Genomic DNA, 24,311 nt, shown 5'->3' with positions numbered 1-24,311 from the left:
TGTTGGGTTTGAAATGTACTGGGATGTTGTGTTTGGAGAAAATCCTTCTGAGTTTCTCGGATACTCCAGCAACGTAAGGAATGACAATGTTCTTTCTTCTGTTCTTCTCCTGGTTCTGTTCCCTGGTGTGTTTAGTGCTTCCAAAGCAGAAAAACATGGACACAGTGCTTATTTATTTCTCATGTGTTCATTGTTTACCTGCTTTATATGATTTGCGGTGGAGCGACTGGGAACGAAATACTTTCTTGCTTTTAATCAAATGAGGAATCGATCCGGAGGGGAGTTAACCATCTCTGCTTTTCGAGCTTTTCCTTTTAACACCTATTGAGGAAAATTGTGAAGTTGTCTTTTTGATTTGTAGCTTCTTATTCAGCAGTTTAAAAGGAGTGAAATTCTTCTCTTTAGAAACCACATTCAGCATCATGTTTCAGAAGGAGTGTTCATTCTTTAGGTCTCTAATAAAACTGGTAGTGTTTAATAAACTCGAACACCGTACGGCCTCATCGTAATTCTGTAATGGAAATTATATTACTGAGACTGAATTAAACCAACAGAAGTGGTGAGTTGACTGAACTATGTGACCCCTGATCATCATCAATCACAAAAGGCCTTTATTGGAACTCCTCAAACGTCCTTATTTAATTCTTTATGTAGAAAAGGTGCCCACAACTTGCTTGATGAGATCCACATTTCATTATTAGAAGAATCCTGAAAATATTTGTGAAACACACGTTTAAAACTGCTCGTTTCTGTGCCTGAATGAACTTTAATTACTTCTTCAGATCTGATTCTGTTTGCCTTTTGGATGCAACCATCCAACATTAAAAAAATAATCAGCAAAACATTCAAGTCGGTGTCAGTGCAACTTTAAATCGGCGGTTCTGAACAACTTCCAGCTGCGACTCCGTCCAAAGCTGCTCCTGCCTTCGACGCTGCGGCGCTTTAACATTCTGGATGGCAGCGGAGCTCTATTGATTTGACTTGATTGAGCTGTTAAATAAATTGGGGAGTCAGACGTAATCCAATTTTTACTGCTGTCCTCAGCCTCTCCACGCTGGAAATTGGCAACATCGTCACACGACATGAGGTTTGGATTAAAGTGACAGCCCCGAAAAGACACAAAGGGTTTACACAGAGGCCCCAACACACACACACACACACACACACACTTTTTGCCTCACTAAGAGTTGTTCAACTATTAATAACTTACAATAATTTTACCAGCCTGAGCAAGTAATAATCATGAATCGAGAACATAAAGAATACATGGGCCAAAATGCAAAACTTAGTCCTAGCCAAAGGTCGATCTCGATCAATATTTATTGAAAAAAATACATAAATTAACCCTGGTTTTAGATGTAATTTGTCAAATCCTTCATATAGAAACATCAAATACCTTCTCCCAGTTACATACTATATAGAATTTAGAAGAAACAGACTTTAATGTACAAAGAAGAATAAAGTGAACTTTAAAAAGACACATCATTAGCCTGCATTTTTTATGCCTTCTCATTAATTTTTCTCCTTCGAAACAAAAATCCACTCGTACGGCTACGAACATTTAACTTTGAAACAAGAAGAAAAGACAGAAAAAGACGACATGCATTAAAGCAGACTCTCCGTTTCTCTGATTCACATCAGCTCGAGTCAGGTACCTGGTATCGTTTCTCTGTTGCGAGTTCATCAACGAGAGTTTGATCGGTTCACATTTCATGCTCTCTGTTGCTCCTTCCACGTCAAAGTCAAAGGTTATTGAGAAATAAAACTTGTTTTTATTGGCTTCAAAGAAACCGTCACAAGACGACTAAACAGGCTCAGATTTTTAAACGAAACGAGAAGCGACAGACTCGAACTGTAAACTGGAGGGACAGATCTGATTAAATTTCAACGTTATCTTGGCGGCCAGATAAAATGTTGCAAAGGGCCGGATCTGGCTTGCGGGCCTTGATTTTGACACGGTGTAATCTTTGTAAACTTTTTAGTGCTTAGTGATTAGTTGGTGCATGATTAGTTTTCTGCAAACTGAGATGAGACTCAGTAAAACATTACTGTCAACTACTTAAGTCTATTTAAGACTGAGTTATTGTTAGCTTTTATTTGACTGGTTGACAGACAGCGTGACAATAACAAATGTTTAATTGTTACTGTCACATTCAGGGCTCCCTTTAGTTGCCGAAGCCAGATTTTACTGGCGTTTAATTCTCAGTAGATGGTAATTTCAGACGCTGGTCATTCAGCACAGGCTTCAGTCCTCCATGCCAGCCTCTCATTTATATGTGCACACAAATATAGCAGAGGATTCCTCTCTACATATGCCAAATCAGCAGTCCTTGCCTCTCGGGTAAAGGGGAAAATTCAGCAAAATACGAGAATGCCTACTTGAGTGAAATTGGAAGGCAATTGGACTTTTTCAAAAACTGAATATAGTACCAGTGAGTCATCATGATTCAATGAAATATTCTGTCTGCCTGGCAATTTAACTTGTTACCCCAAGTGTGCAGACTATAATGCAGTGATTTCTGGTTGTGTTCACAATTGTAAAGTACTCCGAGGTTTTAAAATGCACTTCTCATTTGTGAAGGCTGATGCATAAAGTGACTATAAATGGTGTTTACCCTCGTAGATGTTTTACGCTTTTGATGTTTTTATACATCAGACATGATCGATATCAATTAACCTTTTTGACCAAAAATAAATAACATCTTTAAAGACAGTGCAATCAGATTTCTACAAAGGAATGCCAACTAAAAATATGCAACATAAAGAAAGTGAGATTGACTGTCCTAATTCAACTCAGAGATAAGATTACTGAAAAGTGCATGCCAGGGGATGGATGCAAAAGGGTTTCCAAGGCCCTAAACATCTCCAGGAGTTCTGTTAAATCCATTATTAAGAAATGGAAGGAATATGGGACATGTGTAAACCTACCAAGAAGCAGGATGTCCTCACAAACTGAGCGGCTGACGCCTGTGATCTCTCTGAAGGAGGTCCAAGCTTCAGCAGGTGAGATGGGAAAGACTGAGCTACAACAGTCCTTCTGGAGACACCTTCAGCTTGTCCTCCAGGATTCCTCTATAATTTGCTTTTTAAACTGACCTGCCAGCAGTCAAAACCCATCAGTTGTTGTAAATATGTGTTGTGGGATAAATGTAGTTCAATATCAGCAGTTTTCTTTTTTAAAATCACAAATATATATATATTTTTAGCCATTTTTTCCAAGAAAAGAGCTAAATATCATTGTGCTGTGAGCTGCATAATGATATCGACTCTGTGAAACAGTCCAAAATTCTCACCAAACTCAGAAGTATCAGGTCAAACTAAATATAAGAGCACAAAGGTGATTCAACATTTCAATCAGCCGTGCCCTCTGCTTATTCCCTTTCTGATAATCAGCATCAAGCTCAATAGATGCTTGAGTATTTTCACCGAGAACGGTTAATTCTGTCTGTCTGTTGTTGGGCAGGTTGCGCATGGTATAATTAGATTTCTTTGTTCTGAAAATTGGTGTTATGTGACAGAATAAGAGCGGCTCATTTAGTTGAATACAAAAAAAAAATGTGTAGAACCGAGACACAATGCAGCGTGCTTGTACGGCTGCAGAACTATCACTAATTCTTGCCTGGATTTCTGATTGTCAGTGACGCCATTTATGTCTGTTCCTGACCTGTGAGGTTGTGCTTCATTATGACTCGAAATGAAATGGCTTTTGACAAACGGCATGAGTTTTGAAGACTTTTGTCATCTTCTGCTGCAGCAGGAATGTCCTTTAGAAGATGATGTCCTCTGGGTACTGTTGTAGCTCTCGTGTAGCAGCTTTGCTGTGATGCAGTTATATGTACAGTAGGTTTTGGCTTTGCCTGGTCAGGCTGGGGGAGTTCTCGTCTGGATAATGGCAGCTTGTGCAGCAAAGGATAGCAGAGATCCCTTCTGTACATCCTCAAAATGCGTCTGTAGCTTTGTTGCTGGCAGAAGAGTTTGGAAGATGTTTTAGAGGTTAAATCTCACCTCTCCGCAGAATATAGCTGCCGCATTAGCATATAAATGTGCTACTTGTGAGTTGCATGTTTAATATGAGCGAGATTTAAAAGTATAATCATACACAAAGTGATGATGTGGCAGTGAATGGGACAAACACAAGACGGGGGAGGTGTGCTGATGAGCTCCGCCAGCCGCTTTCTGTGTGAACCTTTCTGTGTTCGTGTGTGTGAGACATGATGTGTGTGTGTGTGCGCATCAAGTGTTTGAAGAGATAAAGAGAGTGTGTGTGTGATTCTGTGGCTGCCTGCCTGTGTGAATGACAGAACAATCAGCGGTGGCCTCAACAGGAGAAATATACACACTATTACTGAACTGCAATCTCACCCGATCCCCTCTGCTTTCCCTCCTCCTTACCTCACCTTACCTCTCCTCACCCGCCTCCCCCCCCACAGAAACCAAAGCAGAAAGACTGGCATCCTCCTGATGGCTTCATCCTGGGCCTGTGGACTTTAATCCTTCTGGTGTTTTTCAAGACTTACGGCATCAAGCATCTCAAACACATCTTCTGAGGGCTTGGGGCTCGCACAGCTGGACATCTGAGGACCGACGGTCTTTACTGAAGGGTTTTTGGGGTTCGGGTGCAGTTTGTGACAGGCTTAAGGTGTTATCTCACTGGGCTGCAACTGTTGGAGACTAGTTGGCGACTCGATACAGTGAGAAAATCTTCCATTGCAGTCTCACTGAATTCTGAGTATTTGATAACAGAGGGCCAGCAAGCCTTGCGGCGATGTTTTGTGCAGCCTGTGTTGGAAAACTGTAGCTTATTTTTGCTCAAATTGCAAAACTCTATTCTTGGCTGCGCACATCATTTCATTGCCCACCTCCTCCTGCATCGTGCTCACTTCAGCTCACTTTATTCACACCTTGAGAACTCCTTTGAATGTTTTGAGACATTCTGGAGACTCCCTTCGCAATGCTGGTCACCAGCTGTTCTCAGCCCAGAGAGCTACTACCTCTACAGTCCTGAAAGTGGGGACATGTACGACAACAACTACTGATTTGCAGGAAGCTGCACAAAACATTTGGTGCCTTTTTTTTTTAAACATTTAGGATGATTATCTTTGTTAATATGAAATTATGTTGCTTTATTTTCCATTTAACTGTGCAGCCAAGCATCAAAAATCCACTGTATAATTATTCTGTGTTTTGTTTTGCAAGGATGTGTGCAGATATATTTATTTGTGTCATACGCTGAGGTTTGTGTCACCGTCCCGCGGTCGCATTGATACATTTTAAAATGCACTGAACTGAGCGTGCAGATAATTTAATTTACTTGGAGAGCGCGCTGCTCTGCATATTTCAGCAGCAGCAGCCTATTTGTTTAAGTGCTACTCAATATGTCTGCTGGGTCAGAAAGGGAAAAAAGAAAAAACATGCAATGAGAGCCGGCTTGATTGGCTGTGAGAGCGGAGCGCTGTGGAGAGATTACAGTTTAATGTCTCCCCCTGTTCGTATACATTACACTCCTTGACCGCCGCATCACACCCGCGAAAGATAACAATCGCACATAATCCTATTGCGCACGATGAAGCTATTCACTTTCCCAGGCACTAAACTGTTCTCCATGTGGAAATGCCCATTAACTCCCCTGCCATGTGCGCTGCTGATTGTTTTCTGGGTGATGGACAGCTTTTTCCAAAGTGTTCCAGCTGCAGTAAGCAGGTGAAACCCCAACCTGACCCGGCTGAATCTCCTTTCCTTTCCTGGGTGTTTGTTTTTTCTTTGCCCCTCCTCACCTTGTGTAACCACTCTGCATTAGGCTCATTGTTTAGAGGGGTTGTGGATGATTGATCCTCGAGGTATAAAGCTCGAACTGGTGGTAGTTTATCATCGCCGCTCGGCGCGAGGACCGCCCATCGGCTGCCTGCTGCCAATCTACCTCGCGGCTGAAACGGAAAATGGATGGAGCTGGAAATGAAACCATATGTACCGAACGGCAGCTGCTACGTCAGCCCCACTTTGTACCTTTTTCTTATACATTATTTATGCAAACACTTTTTCCCCCTTCTCCCTTATTCATGTGTTCTTCTTACTTCCTGTAATCTTATCCCACTTTCTCCCCTTTTTTCGGAAACGGCAAGCGCCGTGTTTTTGTTTCTTGTCTTAAAACACAGAATAAATTATCTGTTTGGTTTGTTTAAGATTCAATAATTACTCTCGAACATTTGAGATCTGCTTCGGCTGGTCTAAACCTTGAATGTATGCGTTACTGACTTCTCAGTTTAAGCCTTTTTTTAACGCTACAAAGACATCCTTGGATTGAGTACAGCTCGAGTTGAAGACTGGGAAACATTTCAAACGATCCGTGGAGGCTTTTAAATCCAGTCATCTTTCTCTCCCGGTCTTGTATTTCACATAAAGGTGAACAGCCACTTGTATATCCTCTTACATTCAGTTTGCACCTGCCTGGCAGCGGAGACAATATAACTTAAACCCGCCGCGCCTCAGATGGAAACGGTTTGATCCTAAACCCACTTGAGAGCGGACGCCGTGTCCTGTGTTATTCTTGTTCCCATTCAGCAGATGGAAGGGAAAATACTCCGCCTGGCTCTGAGACGCTCCGCTGTCGCTATGGTTTCTTTATGCTAATAAAGATCAGTATCTGTCGCACCCGGCTCACTGGGGACGAACCGGTGATATTGGAGCAGCAGTCTCCGAGGAGGAAATGAGGTTTCGGGTTGAAATGTCGGCCACGATGATTTGTAAAGATCACGCAGGTTGCTCAGACCCCGGCACTATCTGAGCACATAAACATTGACTTCTCCTTTATTTCTTTTTTTTTTTTTACAAGTAAACCAGCTGTGGCTTCTACTTTATGTGGGATCCTGCTAAATTTAAAGATTTTCACACTGAGCAGTTTGGAGGGAAGATTTAAGTCTTTGATTAGACTTGTTACAATAATCAGTGAACTGATGGATTTTATTATCAGGATGTTAAATTTACTGAACAAAAAGCTAAATGTGTAGAGAAAAACCTTTAATCTGTGTCACTGTGTTGCTACTGTTTGTGAACGACACGCGCAGGAGTTTGCAGAATGTCTTGAAACGTTTGCAAGGATTCTTAAATTTTATTTATTAATTTTTTCTTGCACATAGTTCAGGGTCTTGCTTTTGTGTTGCAGAACAAAATTCACATAAATTCTTTAAATAATCAGTCGTTATGGGTGTCAAAACCTTTGCAGCTCAGTTTGAAAGCCAGAAAGTGCAAAAACAAAAAAAAATTTGTTGCCTATGAAATCAAATTGTGACTGATTAAAAACAAAAAAAGAGAAAATATTACAACCGAAGCGAGACATGAGTTAGTCATTTAGTAACTAAACTTAGATAAATTTGCAAATTATTTACAGGATTTACAGCGGCATACATCCCAAACGTGTCCTAACTGACTGAAGACTGAGAATACATAAAAAAATGTTGATTTTAATTCTAATTAATGTGTATCAAGCGAACATTTGCTGCTTCGATTGTTTTTCTGTTTTTATTTCATTTTTTCCCCCATGTGCTGTTTTTTCTTTTTTATCATTTGAAGTTTATATTATTCCTCATAAATGATTGCATTTGAAGAAGACGCCTTCGGGACTTTTGGAGATTTCTTTTTTTTTTTTTCACAAATTCTTGAGATTTTGAAAGAGAACTGTTCTGTGGCCTTCGTCTGCTCATAGAAAGGGGCACAAACATCCACAGCGAGTTCAGGGCTGCAGCTTCTTAGTATCTTTTTCTCCAAAGAGGAAGACCTGATGCTGAACGCGGTCTTACGCCGAGTCTGACCTGCTGATCCCAGTCCTCGCCTTTCAAGGATCGGGGATTAAATTTGCTTAAAAATCTAAACAATTCCCAAAGATCCTCCTGTTAAAATGTAAAACAGGAGCAGGAATTAACGTGTTTATTGCCTGATACAAACGTTTTCATCTCGATGGTTAATTTCTTCCTGCTGTTCTGGATGAGTTTGTGAGGAAATCTCTCCGGAGGCAGAGCAGGCCCATCTTTACAGTGATTAATTTTTAATGCCGATCTGGATTCAGGGTTATCTTGTTGTTTTTTTATTATTATTATTCAGCTCTGGGTGAGGTACGCAGCCTCGGATTGGTTTTGTTTTGGAACTCACTTATTATTCTGGGGCCACCTCTGATTGGCAGGCGCTTAATACACTCCGCGCAAATTATTTCCCCCCAAAAAACCCAACAAATTATCTTCGCAGGAGACACGTTTTCACTTCGCATCAAACTGGTAACTGCATTAGCTGCACGGTTATTCATTTTGCAGAACACAGATCAAATAATCGTTTTTAAATTGGTTGATCTATTTAGCCATTTTTGTCGCATTATGTAGGCCAGGTTAATTTAGGCAACTGTATCATTGGGATTGTAGAAAAATACTTTTGGGATGCTCTGTTTAAAAAATGTGACATTTTTCTAGGCCACGTCCTCCCATCTGATTTTGGATAACTCTTCTCATACATTTTTAGTAGTTATTAAAATAAAAACATGTAAGGCCTGTATGTGGTGCTGTAACGCTGATCAAAAATAAACCAAAATAAGGAAAACGAGGCGTGGAGCGTGCACAGTTAGCTCACATGCTGGGTTATCGATTAGCTCAGAGGTGATGCTCTGACATCGTTTTCTTTTTAAAAAGTTGATCTTTTTCTGTCAACACATTTTTTTTCACTCTGGAGCTTGTTTTGGGAAAAAAAACACAGTTTTGGGGCTCGTAAAATGCCTTTCCTGTGTGGATGCAAGGCTGAACACGGAAAAAAACACTAATTCTGTTATAACAAAACCTATTCCTGCCTCTGAAACAGCTCTGACTACTCTCTACTGCAGGTCAAAAATTGTCCACACCTACCTGTAATACATTTAGCCAGAATTAACTAACATTTAATTACTTACCACTTTGCAACTTACCTAAATTAGACCCAGTCTTTATGGATCATCATGACATGTCTTATAGTTCAAACTAAGCAAAAGTATGAACCGGGTCATATCTGTTTACGGTGAGTGAGGTGAGCACTTATACGTTTGATTTACAGCTTCTGATGTCCCATTACTCATGTTAGAAAAATCAATAGGGACTTAGCAACAGCGTGTATCATTAAAATAACCGTGTCATCACTTTTTTCCCCGACTGGCACCTGATTTTTATTCATGAAGGAGAGGAGAAGTCCACATGTAGCTCATAAAATACAAACCAGAGCAAGAGTGACAAATCATGCACTCAGTTAAACAAAAAATATAAAAAAAAAACAGCATTTTTCTAAAATGTGTCATCGCTCTGAGAGGTGAATCAGGCTCAGAGAAGAAGCAGCGGATGAATATAGCAGGATGGATGCTGCTGCTGCGCCCCTGCTCTCGATCTTCATCTCGCACTTGTCTTCTGTGACATGGCTGAGCTTTTACATGGAAATTCAGCTTGTAGTTAAATAAATTGCACTATTAACCGCTGACAGGAGCCAACAAAGACTTATGATATAAACGTCCGGAGCTGAAAGAGGTGCGCACACAAGATAAAACATCCCGGAGACGGTTACACACGCTTGTCAGTCATCGTGGGTGTGCTGCAGAGCACAAGTTTGACTTGGATGAGCTCACAATGCATACACCTCGAAGGCAGACTAAATGAAAGTCAGAGGAGTGATTTATTTAACTGCTTTGAAAGGGATTGGGGCTTTTGTTGCATGAGATAAGCATTTACAGCATCTCATCCAAGCTGACCTCTACAATCTTTAAAAAACAGCACAGAATTGTGACATTTGAAGTAATGATTCACACCTTCAAACAGTCAAATTTAACACATTATTCTGACAAGGTTGTCTCCAGAGCTACGGTGCTTTAATGGTATATTTCTGTAACATGGGTGAATCCTGTAAGGGTTTTTCATCCAACAAAGACTTCCTGGAGAAGCTGAGCTCTGGTTTGTATCCTCTCTGATCCCTCTGGTTAACAAATGAACACACACTCAGATATGCACAAAGACCAGCAGGGTCCACAGTAACACACTGCATGCATGCTTCGGGAAAGTGTTTGATGATCCTGCCTTCGTGTAAAACCTCATTCAACAGGGTTTTCAAACAACTCTGAGCCGGATCACCTCCCTCCATGAACAAAACACTGGCTGCAGCTGCAGCTACAAAATGTTGAGCGGGACTTTGAGGTCCAGCAGCTCCTCGAGGCCAGCGCTCGCCATCCTTCGTCCTTTCTGAGGTTAATCTTTAAAGCGTTTCCTTCATCCTGCGGCATAAGTCACGTGTTCTTAGGAGCTGCGGGGGTGGTCTCTTCCAGCGTCCGGTTGGCTGGGAGAGGCGGGGGGCTCCAGTCCGGCTGATAGAAGTGGATGTCAAACGTCCGTGCCCAGCTGGCGAACACCCGCTTCTCCGTGATGAAGCGGTGGTGGCTGCCGCGCTTGCCTCGCTCGTGGGAGATGTACATGGCGCACTCGTCGGGGCCACGTGGCTCGTAGTAGTGGTACGGGATGGACTGGTGCTGGGGCTCCCTGCAGAGACACAACCAGGAAGGTGACACGTTCATGAGCTGCTTGGAGTTTATGTGACACCATGAAGGGTTTAGTTTCATGATTTTATTTAGATTATCCTATATTTCATTTAGGTTATACATGATTGATGTTTTTTTTTTTAATGTTTTCTGTGTTTGATTCTGTAACTGATTGTTGTTGCTGTTGTAAAGCACTTTGGGTCGCTTTGTTGCGGAAAGGTGCTATATAAATAAATTTCACTTCACACTTCACACACTTTCTTTTCATTTCAAGATGAGGGAGAGATCCTACTGAGCATTTTGGGATGAAAATAAGTGAAGTGAAGTGAAATTTATTTATATAGCACTTTTCTGCAACAAGGCGATCCAAAGTGCTTTACAACAGAAACAACGATCAGGTACAGAATCAAATACAGATAAAAACATAAATCATGTATAATCAAAATGAAATATAAGATAATCTAAATAAAATCATGAAACTAAACATGAGCTAAGACAGTCAAAATAGTAGCTAAAATAATCTAAATGAAATCATGATAAAGTTAAAGCTGAACTAAACAAATTAAGAATCTAACAATCTAACAATATCTAAAATATGAGCTAAGATAAACTAAACTAAATGTTCAGGAAGACTAAATACGCAAACATAAACTGAAACTAAAGGTACAAAAGACTTTCTAATAGTACCAAAAGGCCCGCTAACAGCCAACATAAGAATTACCAAGATAATTAGACTAAGGTAGTGAAGCAGGGGAGGGAGTGGGATGACAGAGATGACTCAGAGACAGCAGAAAGTGTGTGTGTGTGTGATGAGGGAGAGATCCTACTGAGCATTTTGGGATGAAAATAAGTCTAAATACTGCTAACGTGAGGCTCAAACCAGTCATGTTGGTGCAACCATTAGACCTCCTGCAGCTCAATGAGCTTTAAGGATTGTTACTTCTGAGGATATCTTGCTGCCGTCCTGTTTTTATTACATTTAATAAAATTACATCTCGTTCCATGTTTCAGTCTGCCAGTGAATACAGATTTTATTGTCTCCCGTTTCCCAGATCTGGGCTTGGTGTCTGTGTATTTTTGATGAATAATTAAGTTAAAAGGACTAAAGTACAAGTGCTAAATGATTAAAATAACTGGAGATATTTGGAGCTCGATGCAGGCAAAAATAAGATGAAAAAAAATCAAATAAAACTCATTAAAAATGGTTATTTTTTTAAAGCAGTGTTTGTTTCAGTTTCAGCAACACCAAATTTTAGTCCTTTTTGTGTTCCCTCGGGTCAGATGGCTGCGGCAGCCATGTTGAATCAAGTTGCCTTCTAAAGCAATTAGTTGATGTACATTCAGTGATTACTTCCTGCACATTTCATGAAAATTCATCCAGTGTTTGCTAACAGACAGACAGGCAAAAACATTATTATTCCGCCTCTGTCTCTCAGAGTTTGGTGCATGCCTCCAATTTCTTCTATTTTGTATTTATAGTATAATTTCCTACAAATGAACCTCTGTTATATTATCAGTCTTAAAGTTTAAAGAAATGAGCAGAAGAAACCTAACATACAGGAGTGTTTCTTGCAAGAAGTAGCGTAAATAAGCAGCTGCTGGCAAATCTCTTACAGCCTCCACTCACTTTTACCTCAGTCTTCATGTTTTAGACTGAGGTCCTAAACATAAAGTCAGGCGATACTAAGTGCTTTACAACACGTGAACACAAAAATACAAAGTCAAAACGCACACAACAATATAAAGTTAAAACTAAACTAAAGGTATGAGTTAAATCCAACGTGAAGCTGGTGAAAACATGGAGGTTTTTAAGTTGAAAACGGGGAAAAAACGGACACTACAGGCACACACTTTCAACCGTTTTTAAACTGGAAAAAGGTCATCCTAATGCTGCAAATATCTTTTTTTTGTGAAATAGATAGATTAATCCAGAGGTGATTAATTTCAGTCATCTCGTCACACTCTTTTAAATTATTCACAGTTTTGTCAGCTGCCGATTTTCGTCATTTTCAGCGCCATCAGTCATGTCCGCGCAGTCGTTTATCATCGTTTATTCATCATTGTCTCATCGTATTTATTCATCTTCCTGCGTTTGTTCCTGCACTTCTGGGCACGCTGCCAAAACTCGGACCTCAAAACTGGGGAGGAAACAGATTTTAGGCTGCAAGACTGATCTTGCGAGATGATTTAGCCGTCAAGACAACAATATTCACAACTCCGAAAATGCTTGCATGTGTGTGTCTGAGTGTGTGTGTGTAGCCAGAAGACATTTGTTCTCAAGTTTATATTTTCTCATAAATGCAGATGGCGACTGTGTTCGTGCTCCTTGGTTTAAGATGTAGATTTATCAGACAAGCGCAGGACTGGAGAGATTTTCAAACCAAATTTTCTTTTTGATTCGGGAAACAATTATGCATTGCAGCTTTCTTTTGTAGCTAAAATCAGACAACCATTGTGGCTTTTGTTGCTTTTGTTCAGATATCTTGCTAAACAGATTGACTTAATTTGAATTTTTTGTGTTTATTTATTTTTTTAGTTGAAGACGTTTGAGCTGTGATTACTCAGTTATGGACATTACCCAGCCTCTGTGCTTAAAAACAACTTTAAACTAGAACAAAATGCATCACAATTAGATAAGTCAGCAGCAGCCAAACAGCAGAAATTAATCTTTGAGATTCTTGACCAGTGAGTGAGAATTAAGGCCAAGATAAAGCAGCCTGACGTCAATAAAAAACAACTCTTATGGATTTTAACACAACAAAATGAGAATACTGAATGTTTCTTACATTGTGTTTCATTTATTGTTTGTATTATGAAGCATGTCTGACAATAGGATATAAAAAAAACGTGCATTTCTATCTTCTGAGGGTTGACTTTGAGTAAAATCTGCAGACCTTAGTTGCCATGAGAACCGAAAGGATTGCTAAGAATCCACAAGCAATTTCTCAAAGAAATGAAGCAGCGTTCCCTTTTCACGGCCGTCGAGATTGGATTTACTCATAGACCCAAAAATAAAAAAATTATTCCCTAATCGATCAGAGCTCGGCTCAAGGATGTACTGGACATTGAAGAGTTTGTTTCTTTTTTTTTTGTTGTTGTTGTTGAGAAATCTAATAAGACGTGTTCCTTGTTCGATAAAACCGTCCAATTAGAGCGTCAGCTGAGATGAATGAGACGTGAACTGTAAATCAGATCGTTAAAGTCTGCTAACGAGGCTGGCTGCCACGAGCAAAGCAGGGTCAGAAATCACAGTTTGTTTGTTTTTTTTTATTGTTTGAGCAACGTGGAAGCACCGCCGTGATCGTACACAGCGTGTTTCTGCAAAGCAACTAGAAATCAAAAGCAAAAAGGAGATAATTCCTCACACGTTTTTATACTTTTTCAATACAGTTTGGGCTTTTTAGTGGCTGCAGATATTTCCTGTGATTTGTTCATTTGGAAAGTATTTATTGTAAATTTATTTAAAAATATGTGGGTAATTTTAAGAAGACAGAAAGAGAACATAAAGGAAATCTTTAAGTGTCAAAAATATACTTTTAAATCTTCAGATAAACAACTTAGAGCTGCTTAATAGATTCAGCTTCTCCCCTTACACATGCATCTTTTCTAAACATTTATTTTGTTTTATTTAAAAACGCAATGATTTTCCTGCATTTATGTTGCATTAAATGTTGTTAAAATACAATTTCTTTTATAAAGCAGTTTAAAACAACACCGTCATTTAAAGTGCTGTGCACCAATAAATAAAAACACATAAAATTGTTATCACTGAACAAAAACATTTACGTTTTTCACCGTTTCCAGCTCTACACGTCACCCTTCATCTCGTTTTATGGATAACTAATAAAAAGTGTCAAAAAGATCATTTAACAACAACTTATTTCAAAGAAAACTGTTTTTTTTATTTCCTATTTGAGGTTTTTGGTAGTTTCTGCCTGACTTTTTCCTTTTTTTGATATCTTGAGTAACGTTTAATTTCTCCAAAGTTTGCACCGGTCTTAGCAGTATTACAGTTTTATTTCACCAGTTTTGTTTCACCGTCGTGCCATGCCCTGAAATTACCTCAACAGTTTTATCATTTGAACATGTTTAAGCATAAACTTTAGAAGTGAGAATTTCAGTATTTTATGGTTTTGATTCCAAGAAAAGTGCAGAAAAGCCAAAGGATGCAGCTTTCAGATGTAACGAATATTAAGGTGTTTTGTCCTGACCAGATGAGCAAATACGTTTAGAGATTTAATAAAGTTTCATCCCTTCACCTCACCTTGAAACCCTATTTTTAAAGGAGTCAGTTGAGTGAAAAATGGCCTTGCTCCGGGCTGCATCCTTCATGCATGTTCCAGGTCATGAATCAGTGTTTGCTTCGTTCTCGGCTGAGTTTAGATTGAACAGCCGGTAACCTCATCCTCCCCCCAGCAGCTGACGACCTGTTGGGTTTTTCGGTCGTTGGTTCGTTTTATTGATGCCCCGCTGCAGTCAATGAAACATTTAAATGTTGTGGGCAATGCCGAATTGTGCATAAACTAAATAAAAATGTAGTCGCACAAATGTGGAAACGTGTGACTTCACGTGAAGGATGTAGGGAAGCGCTTAAACTAAATGTTACAGCCGATATTTAGAAGATAGTTGGTAAAAATGACCTTTTATTTGTTGTTATCACCCAATGCAAAGACAAGAGGCAATAATGGTTTTTGTGTGTGTTGGGCAAAATATCTTGTGAACCACTGGGTGGATTTTAAAGAAACGCTCAGAAAGTAACCTCTGGATGCACCTCTACAGCTGATTAACTTTTAAATTTAACCCGATTCAAGATGGCCGCCCCAGCCAACTCGTAAAACACAAAAAATGGCTAAAACTACAGCTTGGTGTGGTTGTAGCCGACAGTCATTCACAACATTTGTACTCCAAGAAATACTCAGTGCTTCAGCATGAACTGTCGGAGTCAACTGTCTGTTAGCAAAATATCCCACAAACAACTGGACAAGTTTTAATAAAACTTTAAAACTAGAAGTAATCAACGGATTAACTTAGGGCAGTTGTGTCCAGTCCTGGTCCTGGAGGGCCGCTGTCCTGCAGGTTTTAGGTGTTTCTCTGCTGTGACTCACCTGATCTGAATGACTGAGTGACTAACAGGCTTCTGCAGAATCTGAAGACCTGCTGAAGAGCAGAGAAACAACTAAAACCTGCAGGATGGAAGTCCTCCAGGACCAGGACTGGACACCACTGACTTAGAGAGTCAATCCTATTCAAGATGGTTGCCACAGCTAATCAACTTAACCGAGAAAAAAGTGACAAACTCGGTCAGTTTCAGAAACATTTAGCTAAAATTGGATGCAGTAGCAGCTGAGGGTCATCAGATACATCATTTCCAAGGTTTGAACAAAACAGCTTTAACTCGCTTTTCAAAATAAGACGATTTTAGTCTAAAACTCAGGCGGGCGACATGCATTCCTGGGAATGCTTGGCCTTCAGCTGCAGCTGATGTTTAACAGATGGTTGGTTAAAAATAACAAAAAATAAAACTGTTTGTTAACAGCCTCTGGTTTTATCTGAAGTGATGTTTCTTTCACCTTTTCTCTCCACATCTCGAGTATTTCCAGCGTATTATTTGTAGTCAACCAGCATGGTGTGAATTTAGGTATTCCACCAACAACTCCTGCCTCTCTGAAATCTATTATCAGCTGCCTGATTTCTTTTTTTTTCAGTTTTAATCTTTCTTATCAGGCGCTCGTGCTGCTATGAATTTTGAAGCGGCGGCCTAAAAGCGCTCTAAGAGTCGGAGCATGTTGGTTTGGCTGCAAGCCGTCGTTGCCGCTCGGCTCACCGGTCTGACCTGCAGAAGTCCGGGGCCACCATGCCGTACACGTCGATCCGGTCGCAGAGCTCCAGAGCGATGGTCATCGTGAACCAGCCGGTGCTCAGCCAGGAGTTTGAGATCTTCCTGAAGGAAAAAAAGGAGAGAAAATGATAAGAATTAGAGAGGTTTTCTGCATCAGAAGGAAGAGGAAACGTTCACTTTACCTGATTAAAGATATTCAGAAAATCTCACGTCGATATTTCACAACAGGGTAGAGATTTATCTTAACACACAGGCTGATTTTCCTGACTGCACGATCATTCAGATCCCCCCACAGCTTCATTAAAATACAGATCCATCCTTGATATTGACTGATACAAACCAACCCTGTCAAATAATCAAACCCTTAATCAGAGAGTAGCTTTGGTCTCCATGTTCTGCTGACAGTTAAATTCACAAGCTGGCTGCAAAGAAACAAGCTTTATTAATAAATAGAAACTGATATTAACATCGGAAATCTCTCTGCATTTAAATATGCATAATTGCTCTCAGAGAAAAAAAGAAAAAATCGCATTTCAATTTGACTCCAATCTATTTTTAAGGGATTAGAGTTGTGAAAAATGCACCGCTTCAGTGAAAGTGTACGATTTTAACATGGAAATTAAAAGAAAACAAAGGTTTTGTGTGAGGATGTCGGCCCATTGATTGAAAACAAATATTTGTTTCCTTTTCAGAAATCCAAACTCTTTTAGTTAATTCAACCAGACTTTGATAAAGCTGAAAAATAAAGAACGAGTCATTCTTTGCCTCGTGTATGCAGGACAGAAACAGACAAAATAATTTAAAAAAGCAGAAAAAAAGACTAAATGTCACATTTTAAAGGTTAAACATTGTATAAATTGTTTATGTTTTCATGATTTCTGTAGTTTTTTTCTTGATTTTGGCTGTTTCTGTCCCAACAAGGCAGTGGAAACCAAATGTTTGCCATTAACGATTACAGTCATTAAGCCCTTATTTAATCGAATCATCAGCACTTTTTGGATATTTAAACTCCAACAGATGAGGTCACACACCTTTGTCACTGTTATTTTATGGGTCTGAAGCTGAAAAGTTTGGGAGGCACTGGCGTTTTGGGTTCGTTATAAGGTAAAAAAACCGTCTTCCTCCTGATAAAATGTGTTTCTGTCAGGTTCTCTGTTTATTTAGTTTTGTTTGGACTTTGCATTTTGGATCCTTGAGTTAAGTATTATTATTATTATTCCATGGTTTCTCTTGTTAGTTCAGTCTCCTGTTTTATCACAGTTCTGTTTATTTTCAGTATTCTAGTTTTGCTTTATTATTCCCTGTGTGTTCTTAGTGTTAGGTGTAGTCTTCCCCTTGTTTCCTGTTTCCTGTTTCCTTCCTCGTCTCCTGCGTCCTCTCTCCCCTCACCTGTGTCTTGTCAGTAATCAGCCCTGGTTCTTTGTCTCCCTCTTGGATTTAAGCAGTCTTTTTCCTTCCCTCTGGGCTGTTTATGTCTAGACTTTGTTGTGTTGTCAAGTCCATTTTTGAGTTCCATGTATTTTGTTATTTCATCTTTTGATTGAATCAATTACGTCCTCGCATTTGGGTCCCTCTGCCACGCCGATCATGACAGTTTCCATTCATTTTTAATGACGCGCAAATTGATCAAAACCTTGTCCTCCGGACGCCAAAGACTGATCCACGTCTTAACGCTTCTGCAACAATCAAGAATTCAAACAAACCGGTGTATAAATATTACAGTAAGAGATAAAACCAAGTGTTGGCGCTCGCTCCCACCCCGGGTGTGAAGACATTCGGCTGCGAGCTGATGTAACGCGTTCAGGATGCTTCAGCTGCGTGTTTCATCACGCCTGAAGAGACGAATCCTGACGATCGGAACAGGTGCAGATATTTATGCAGCAGTATCTGATTCACATTCCCCCTATTAGCATAAAAATTACGACCGTCTGGATTATTACGAAATAAAACCTGGAACTTTTTTTTTGTCACACTGAATCATTGTTTGGTTTTATTCACAAACATCATGCTGCTCACCATATGTGAAGATTTATGAGACGAAATGAGCTGCAGGAGGAAAAAACAATTTCTCCTGCTGCATCAAATCAGGTTTTCTAATTCACTAATTTACAACACAGCAGCACCGTCTGTATTATTCCACTAATAGTAAAGTTTTATTTATTTAACTAATCACAAAAACTGCTTTAAAAGCAGCATATTGATATAAAACAAAAACAAAATGAAAAGAGGAATTATTTGTGTTTGTTTGCCAGAGTATGATATAAAAATGCACGGATGAGTCTGCAAGCCTGTTTTTCCATGAAGGGGAGAATAAGCACATTAATCAGGATAAATGATTGTAGCAACAAGCTAAACTAATTTCATTTGGAGTGATGAAGAGTCACATATGGGCCAACTTGGCACAAACACATGACTCCTGAAAAAAAAAACACAAAGAGATGCAAGCTCCCCATTAGGTGATGAGAAAAGAAACGAAGCAAAACAGAAATTAAAGGTGAACACGAAGAAAAACAACCAGAAAGTTACAAAGAAGAGCACAGATGCAAAGAAACTGCTGTAAAGTAACATACTTTCAGGCTTGATAATGACAAAAACAGTAAAATAGACACAAAAAGCATATAATTACTACAAAATAAACAAATAAATGACCGCAAGGAAACAAATTCAAAGACAGAAAAATCAATATTGATCAAACTAAAGGCCACCTGAGGCAAAAAATGCGATAAAGTTTGCCATTTCCTGAAAATTTCATGAAAATTTGTTCATAACTTATTGAATAATCCTGCATACAGACAGACAGACGCTACCGAAAACACATCTGGTTTAAAAGGTTGCAGGCGATACGTTTTCCTCCAGGAAATGTTCGATCTGTAGTCGCTGTAGTTTTTAACACACAGATAGTGATTACGTGAGGAGCAGGCTGCTAGATTACTGTGTCTCCAAGTTTCTGTCAACACGACACGCTGAAAACAACGTTTTAAAACGAGCATTTGTAAAAAAATCTCTCGCTAAAAACACAGTTTATGGATGAGAGATGCAAAGGCAGCAGAAAAAGTTAGTTTTGTTAAAACATTTGTGTGAACAGGGCCAGATTTGCAGGGTTAAATCCCAGTAATTGTTACATTTTTTTATTTATTATATTTTGGCAGGCGGTGGATGTTTCAGTGTGGGTGTCTGTTTTTTTTTTTTATTATTCTGTCGGAGCAGCAGGGAGGTTTTTTTTTTTTTTTTCTTCCATGCTGGTGCCTGGAGGCATGTTGATTCATAATCCACCCAAGACTTCGGCTGAGGCTCATTCTGTTGTGTTGGACTTACTGGTCCTGATCCCAGTTCATACTGGTTCAAACATGCGGGGAAATAAGTGTTTTCAGCTTATTTTATACCGGGACTTTTTCAGAACCATACATGAAACTGGACCGGATCATCTGAGACACAAAGCTGAAGCCACTTCATCACTTTTGTTTTCTTTACAGAATATTTTTGTGAAAATGGTTACGTTTTTTTTTTATTATTATTATTATATGTTTTTATGCTTTTGTTTGTTTGTTTGTTTTGTTGACATCTTAACTATAATCTTAACTATATTCACACCCAATTTATTTCACACCATTTTAATTTTTCTGTACATGCTACCGTTCTGCTACATTTAGCTTTTAGCTTCTGTTTCGCTCATTTTAGCTTTCAGCTGCACCTTTGCTAATTTAGGCTTAGCAACAGGTTTGCTAATTTTAGCTAATAGCTTCTTTTTTTTGGCGATTTTAGCTTTTGTTCGGCTTGTTTTAACCTTTATTCGTTCTTCTAACACATTTTAGTCATTCAGCACTCAACTGCATATTTTATTTTTAATTTTTCTAATGTAACACATAAAAAATACAAGTGTTAGGAACAGGGGTACATCAAAAGCAATAATAGAAAAAAAGAAAGTGCAAGTACAAGAAAATACAGTAAATGTGTCTGTTTGAATGTGAGATTAAACAATAATCTGTGATGCATATCCAAAAACTGATTCTGAAAGAAAAACAAAAATTGATTTAATGATTTAATTAGCTGGTTAATGAAAATTAAACTTAACTTAATTAAAGGATATGTGAGTGAAAGTGGTTTTATTTGGTCAGTATAGATATTTTAATTTGAGTTTAATTCGGTGTTAAATCTGTTTTGAGGAATTCCAAAAATGAGTCCCAAATATTGATGAATTCAGCTAGATTATCTCTTTGCGTGAATGTAATGCTTTCCAGATGTTCATATTCAGTAAGAAGGTTTGTCCAGATCTTAATATGTAATGAACTCCAATTGAGAAGTGTTATTTTCTTGACGATCAGCTGCGTTTTTGTAGAAAATCCCATTTTTTTCTGGTTGGTAAACGGTCGACCTGTGTGTAATTTAATCTCAGTATAAACGCAGCTGTTCTCTGAAGGCCTCGTGTTACAAACAGCATCATGAAGACCAAGGAACACGCCAGAAAACGTATGTTAGAACATAAAAACCCCTGTAAAAAACTCTGAAGTTTGTGGTTGTAAAATAACGAAATGTGGAAAAGTTCTACGGACGTGAAAGCCACTTTATGCAGAGAGTATTCTGCCTCTTATCCTTTGACATCTTGCGATCAATTGTTTTTATTTTAAGTTGTTTTACATCCACAAGAGCAATGAGAGTACAGCATAATTACAGTAGGTGGAATGAGACATAGAAATAGAAAGGTTTATGTAAACCCCCCCTTTCCACCCAACCCACAACCCCATGGTGACCCCTGACCCCGTTCCCCAAGATCTCAAAATGAAGAAATAATAGCAAATATGGACTCATCCTTTACGGTTACAAATTAAGAAGCTTACAAAGAGTTATGTTGCACTCTTTCTTTAAGCAGCGTCCCACGCCCTTTGACACGTGTGTTCAGTGATTATAACGAGCGGCGTGTTTTGTTTCAGCCCCACCAATCAAGCAACATCATCTCCCCTCCTCCATGTTTGCTTGACATTTCCCTGATTCAGCCTTCCGACCGAGATTGTGTTTCCAGGAAAAATGTGCCTACGAGGAGTTATTTTCTGTGGCTTCGCCGTGAGCAGACCTCCTGAATCAACCGGCGAGCGCCGGCTGAGTGACAGTGTAATGAACAGTGACAATGCTCTCTTGTCCAACTATCATCTTTATTAGGATCTGCCCATGAAGCAAACAGCAGCATCGACTCCGAGGGATGTTATTGAGGCTGAAGCGCAGACTTCTCATTTTCATTTAATTAAGACGGCGACCAGGTTGTCTGCAATGTGCTGATTTGTTGTGATGTGTAAGTACACAACACAAGCCTCTGGGTTTTAATATAACAGCAGCACAAACACACATCCATACACGCTTCGCTTTTGCAAATTAGAAGCTTCTAAGCGCAACGTTTTGTCACAAAGCAATCTGCGGTGGATCTATGGGGGCCATTGTCAGAAGCCACCTAATCTCACTTAGGAAGTCTTCCTCGTTTCCTTGTTTATGAGCGTATGGATGAATAATTCGGTGTGAAATGTCGAGCTCTTAGCTTCAACGGCTGCAAAGTACTGGAGGGCGGCGTCGGCTGGGATGTGGCGTTTATTCCCGCGAAAGGGAGCCGCGCTGCTCCTCGTGTTTTTATTGTAAATGAAACAAAAGCACCTGTTTAATGAGGAGTTCAATTGTATCACAATGCCCAAATCTTAAAATCTCATTTCTATTTAACAGTTTCTATCGAATTTTTAAAACAACTCAAAGGGAACGGGAAAAAAAGTGTTTTTTGCGGATTAAAGCTTCTTTTTTCCCCCTAATTAACAGAAATTTTGTCACTGAGCTCATTATTATGGTCGCCATGTGACTGATAGGAGATAATTTGAAAGGGATTAGGTGTAATTAGTGTAAACAGCAACTTTATCTGTGAGGACTTAGAAGATGCACTTCACTGAAAAATGAAAAAATAAGAGAGAGAAATGAATGAAACTTTCTCCTAAAGTGATTAAAGGTTATTTTAAAGCAGGCTCTTTATGTCTGCAGAGTTTATACTTAATGAGTTTGACCTGAGTTGATTTTGCAGGATTAAGGGTTGATTACTAATTTGAGCTTCTTACATTTTTCCAGGCCCACTTTGTCTGATTTCAGCTTCTCTCCCATCATTGTTTCACACTCCACAGGAGAGAAAAATAATACAGCAGCAATAATAATTGTCCTTTATTTGATTTTCCTGTACCCGACAAGCAACAATCTTTGCATTCTGCTTTCGACTTTGCTTTCATTTTTGCTAACAGCTGCACGTTTTTCTTTTCTCCTCTGCGTGAAAGTATGTAACGTAAAGGCATTTCATTTCACTTAACGACTAAAAGCAGGTTTGCAACTTGATTTTGGACCGTCCCGGGTGATTCAGGAGCAGGGACAAAACACCACAAAGTGAGTTTATGGGTTTATTCAAAGTTGAGGTCGAGTTGAGTCCTGCCTCAGCGTGCAAACGTTTGGTCCATCTTACAAAAACAATTCCCTCTACTTTTTATTTTGTTTGATTTTTGTACTAACCATACAATAGAAGTAAAACAGCTGCAGTTACTAAATAAATATTAGCATAATGCAAAATATAGACAAAGAAATGTGTTTTAGCGTGCATTTTATCGGGTGAATGTCAAATGATTTGTGTTTTTGTTGTATTTTTCTGGACTTATCGATCATTTCAAATGCTTTTACGCTGCAAGCCCTGTTCACCCACTTAAACACCGATTCACAGATCGACTTTGACATTTGGTGAAGGGAGCTGGAATTGAACTGACAACCTCGCAATTGACAGAAACCACTCTTCATCCCTGAGCCGCAGCTGCTCCCCCCCCCCCAAGTCTTCTCACACAGTCAGGATATAAACACCCCGTCTGACCCGAGTTTATTAGGTCCAAACCGGTCGACTCTGAGTCTGCAGGCCTGAAGCAGCTTAAACTGTTTCGTCTTTAGACTGCAGCATCGTTTCCACCTAAATGTGAACGTGCATATATTTTTAATAAATTCAAGAGTGTGAACAAAAGGCATCTCGTTTCTGTAGGCACTAAATCTACATGGGCACCAGAAAATCAAGACAAAGCACTGTTGTAAATAAAACAGATGCAGCTCATCCTCGCAGGATAAACATGAAGGAAGTCTTTGTTTTATGGATTTCTCCAAAGAGCATCTCCATATTCGCACAGATGTGATGCTTTTTTCAGCGGAGCCGTATTTTCTTTAGTCATTACTGCCATTTTGCCTTCGGCGACAGGAGATGTTATTTTTGCCTGTGTGTTCAGTCGCGTCGTCTGCACCGTTAGCAAAATATCTCACAAATCACTGAACGGATTTTCATACAACTTCGAGAAAGGCAATCACTGGGTGCGCATCTAGAAATTATCAACTTTTGGAGTCAGCCATCATTAAAGCCGTCATAAAATGTCTATAACTCAGCAAATCCTACAGATATTGAGACAAAATTTGGTGCGGTAGCAGTAGTAGTTGTTTCAAACCTTGGCGTTAACAGTTGGAGTCATCCCTGCTTCAGCTAACTGACATTAACCAACACAAAAGTAGCTTCAGCTCAGTCCGTTTTACAGATTTTGAGCTAAAACGTGGCGTGGCAGTCATTCACAACATATGTTCCAACCAGGGCCGTAGCCAGACTTTAAAAAATCCTGAGGTCAACCACTCATTGTCCCCCTGCACATCAGTTACAATGAAGACCAAAACTTAATTAAAATAGAAACATTTATTTAAAACAAGTGACTTGAATGTGTATATGACATGTATTTGGACTCAGGGCACAACCATGATGACTCACTGCAATGACATGAATTAGTTTATATGAATGTTGATTCAAAACACAAGGTTTTAGCAGAGATTTCACCTTTTTATCAAATACCAGTGAGGTGTTGTAGTTTTGGAGCTGGACCAGTTCTAGTGTGGTCCGGATGTAAAAAAAGTGCTGAAGTGGCC

General features: G+C 39.4%; 2 protein-coding genes across 3 annotated transcripts in view; one reads left to right on the top strand and one right to left on the bottom strand.

Annotated features, from left to right (window-relative positions):
- Positions 1-6,179, top strand: part of pigk (phosphatidylinositol glycan anchor biosynthesis, class K) — a 30,823-nt gene extending 24,644 nt beyond the window's left edge. Inside the window, exon 11 of the mRNA XM_017411055.3 lies at positions 4,431-6,179. Coding sequence (XP_017266544.1) covers positions 4,431-4,547 — 117 coding nt within the window. The 3' untranslated portion in view covers positions 4,548-6,179. The remainder of the gene's footprint in view (positions 1-4,430) is intronic.
- A 3,118-nt stretch (positions 6,180-9,297) lies between these two features.
- st6galnac5a (ST6 (alpha-N-acetyl-neuraminyl-2,3-beta-galactosyl-1,3)-N-acetylgalactosaminide alpha-2,6-sialyltransferase 5a) overlaps positions 9,298-24,311 on the bottom strand; it is a 52,927-nt gene continuing 37,913 nt past the window's right edge. Inside the window, exons 4-5 of one of the 2 annotated variants that reach the window (XM_017411056.3) lie at positions 16,347-16,463; positions 9,298-10,523 (exon numbers count right to left, since the gene is read on the bottom strand). In XM_017411056.3, coding sequence (XP_017266545.1) covers positions 10,274-10,523; positions 16,347-16,463 — 367 coding nt within the window. In that variant the 3' untranslated portion in view covers positions 9,298-10,273. The remainder of the gene's footprint in view (positions 10,524-16,346; positions 16,464-24,311) is intronic. The other variant, XM_017411057.3, reaches the window with a different exon arrangement.

The sequence above is a fragment of the Kryptolebias marmoratus genome, linkage group LG20 (genome assembly GCF_001649575.2).
Source record: "Kryptolebias marmoratus isolate JLee-2015 linkage group LG20, ASM164957v2, whole genome shotgun sequence".
Lineage (NCBI taxonomy): Eukaryota > Metazoa > Chordata > Actinopteri > Cyprinodontiformes > Rivulidae > Kryptolebias > Kryptolebias marmoratus.
The sequence above is the reverse complement of the archived record's forward strand: the minus strand, read 5'-3'. Positions and strand labels throughout refer to the sequence as shown.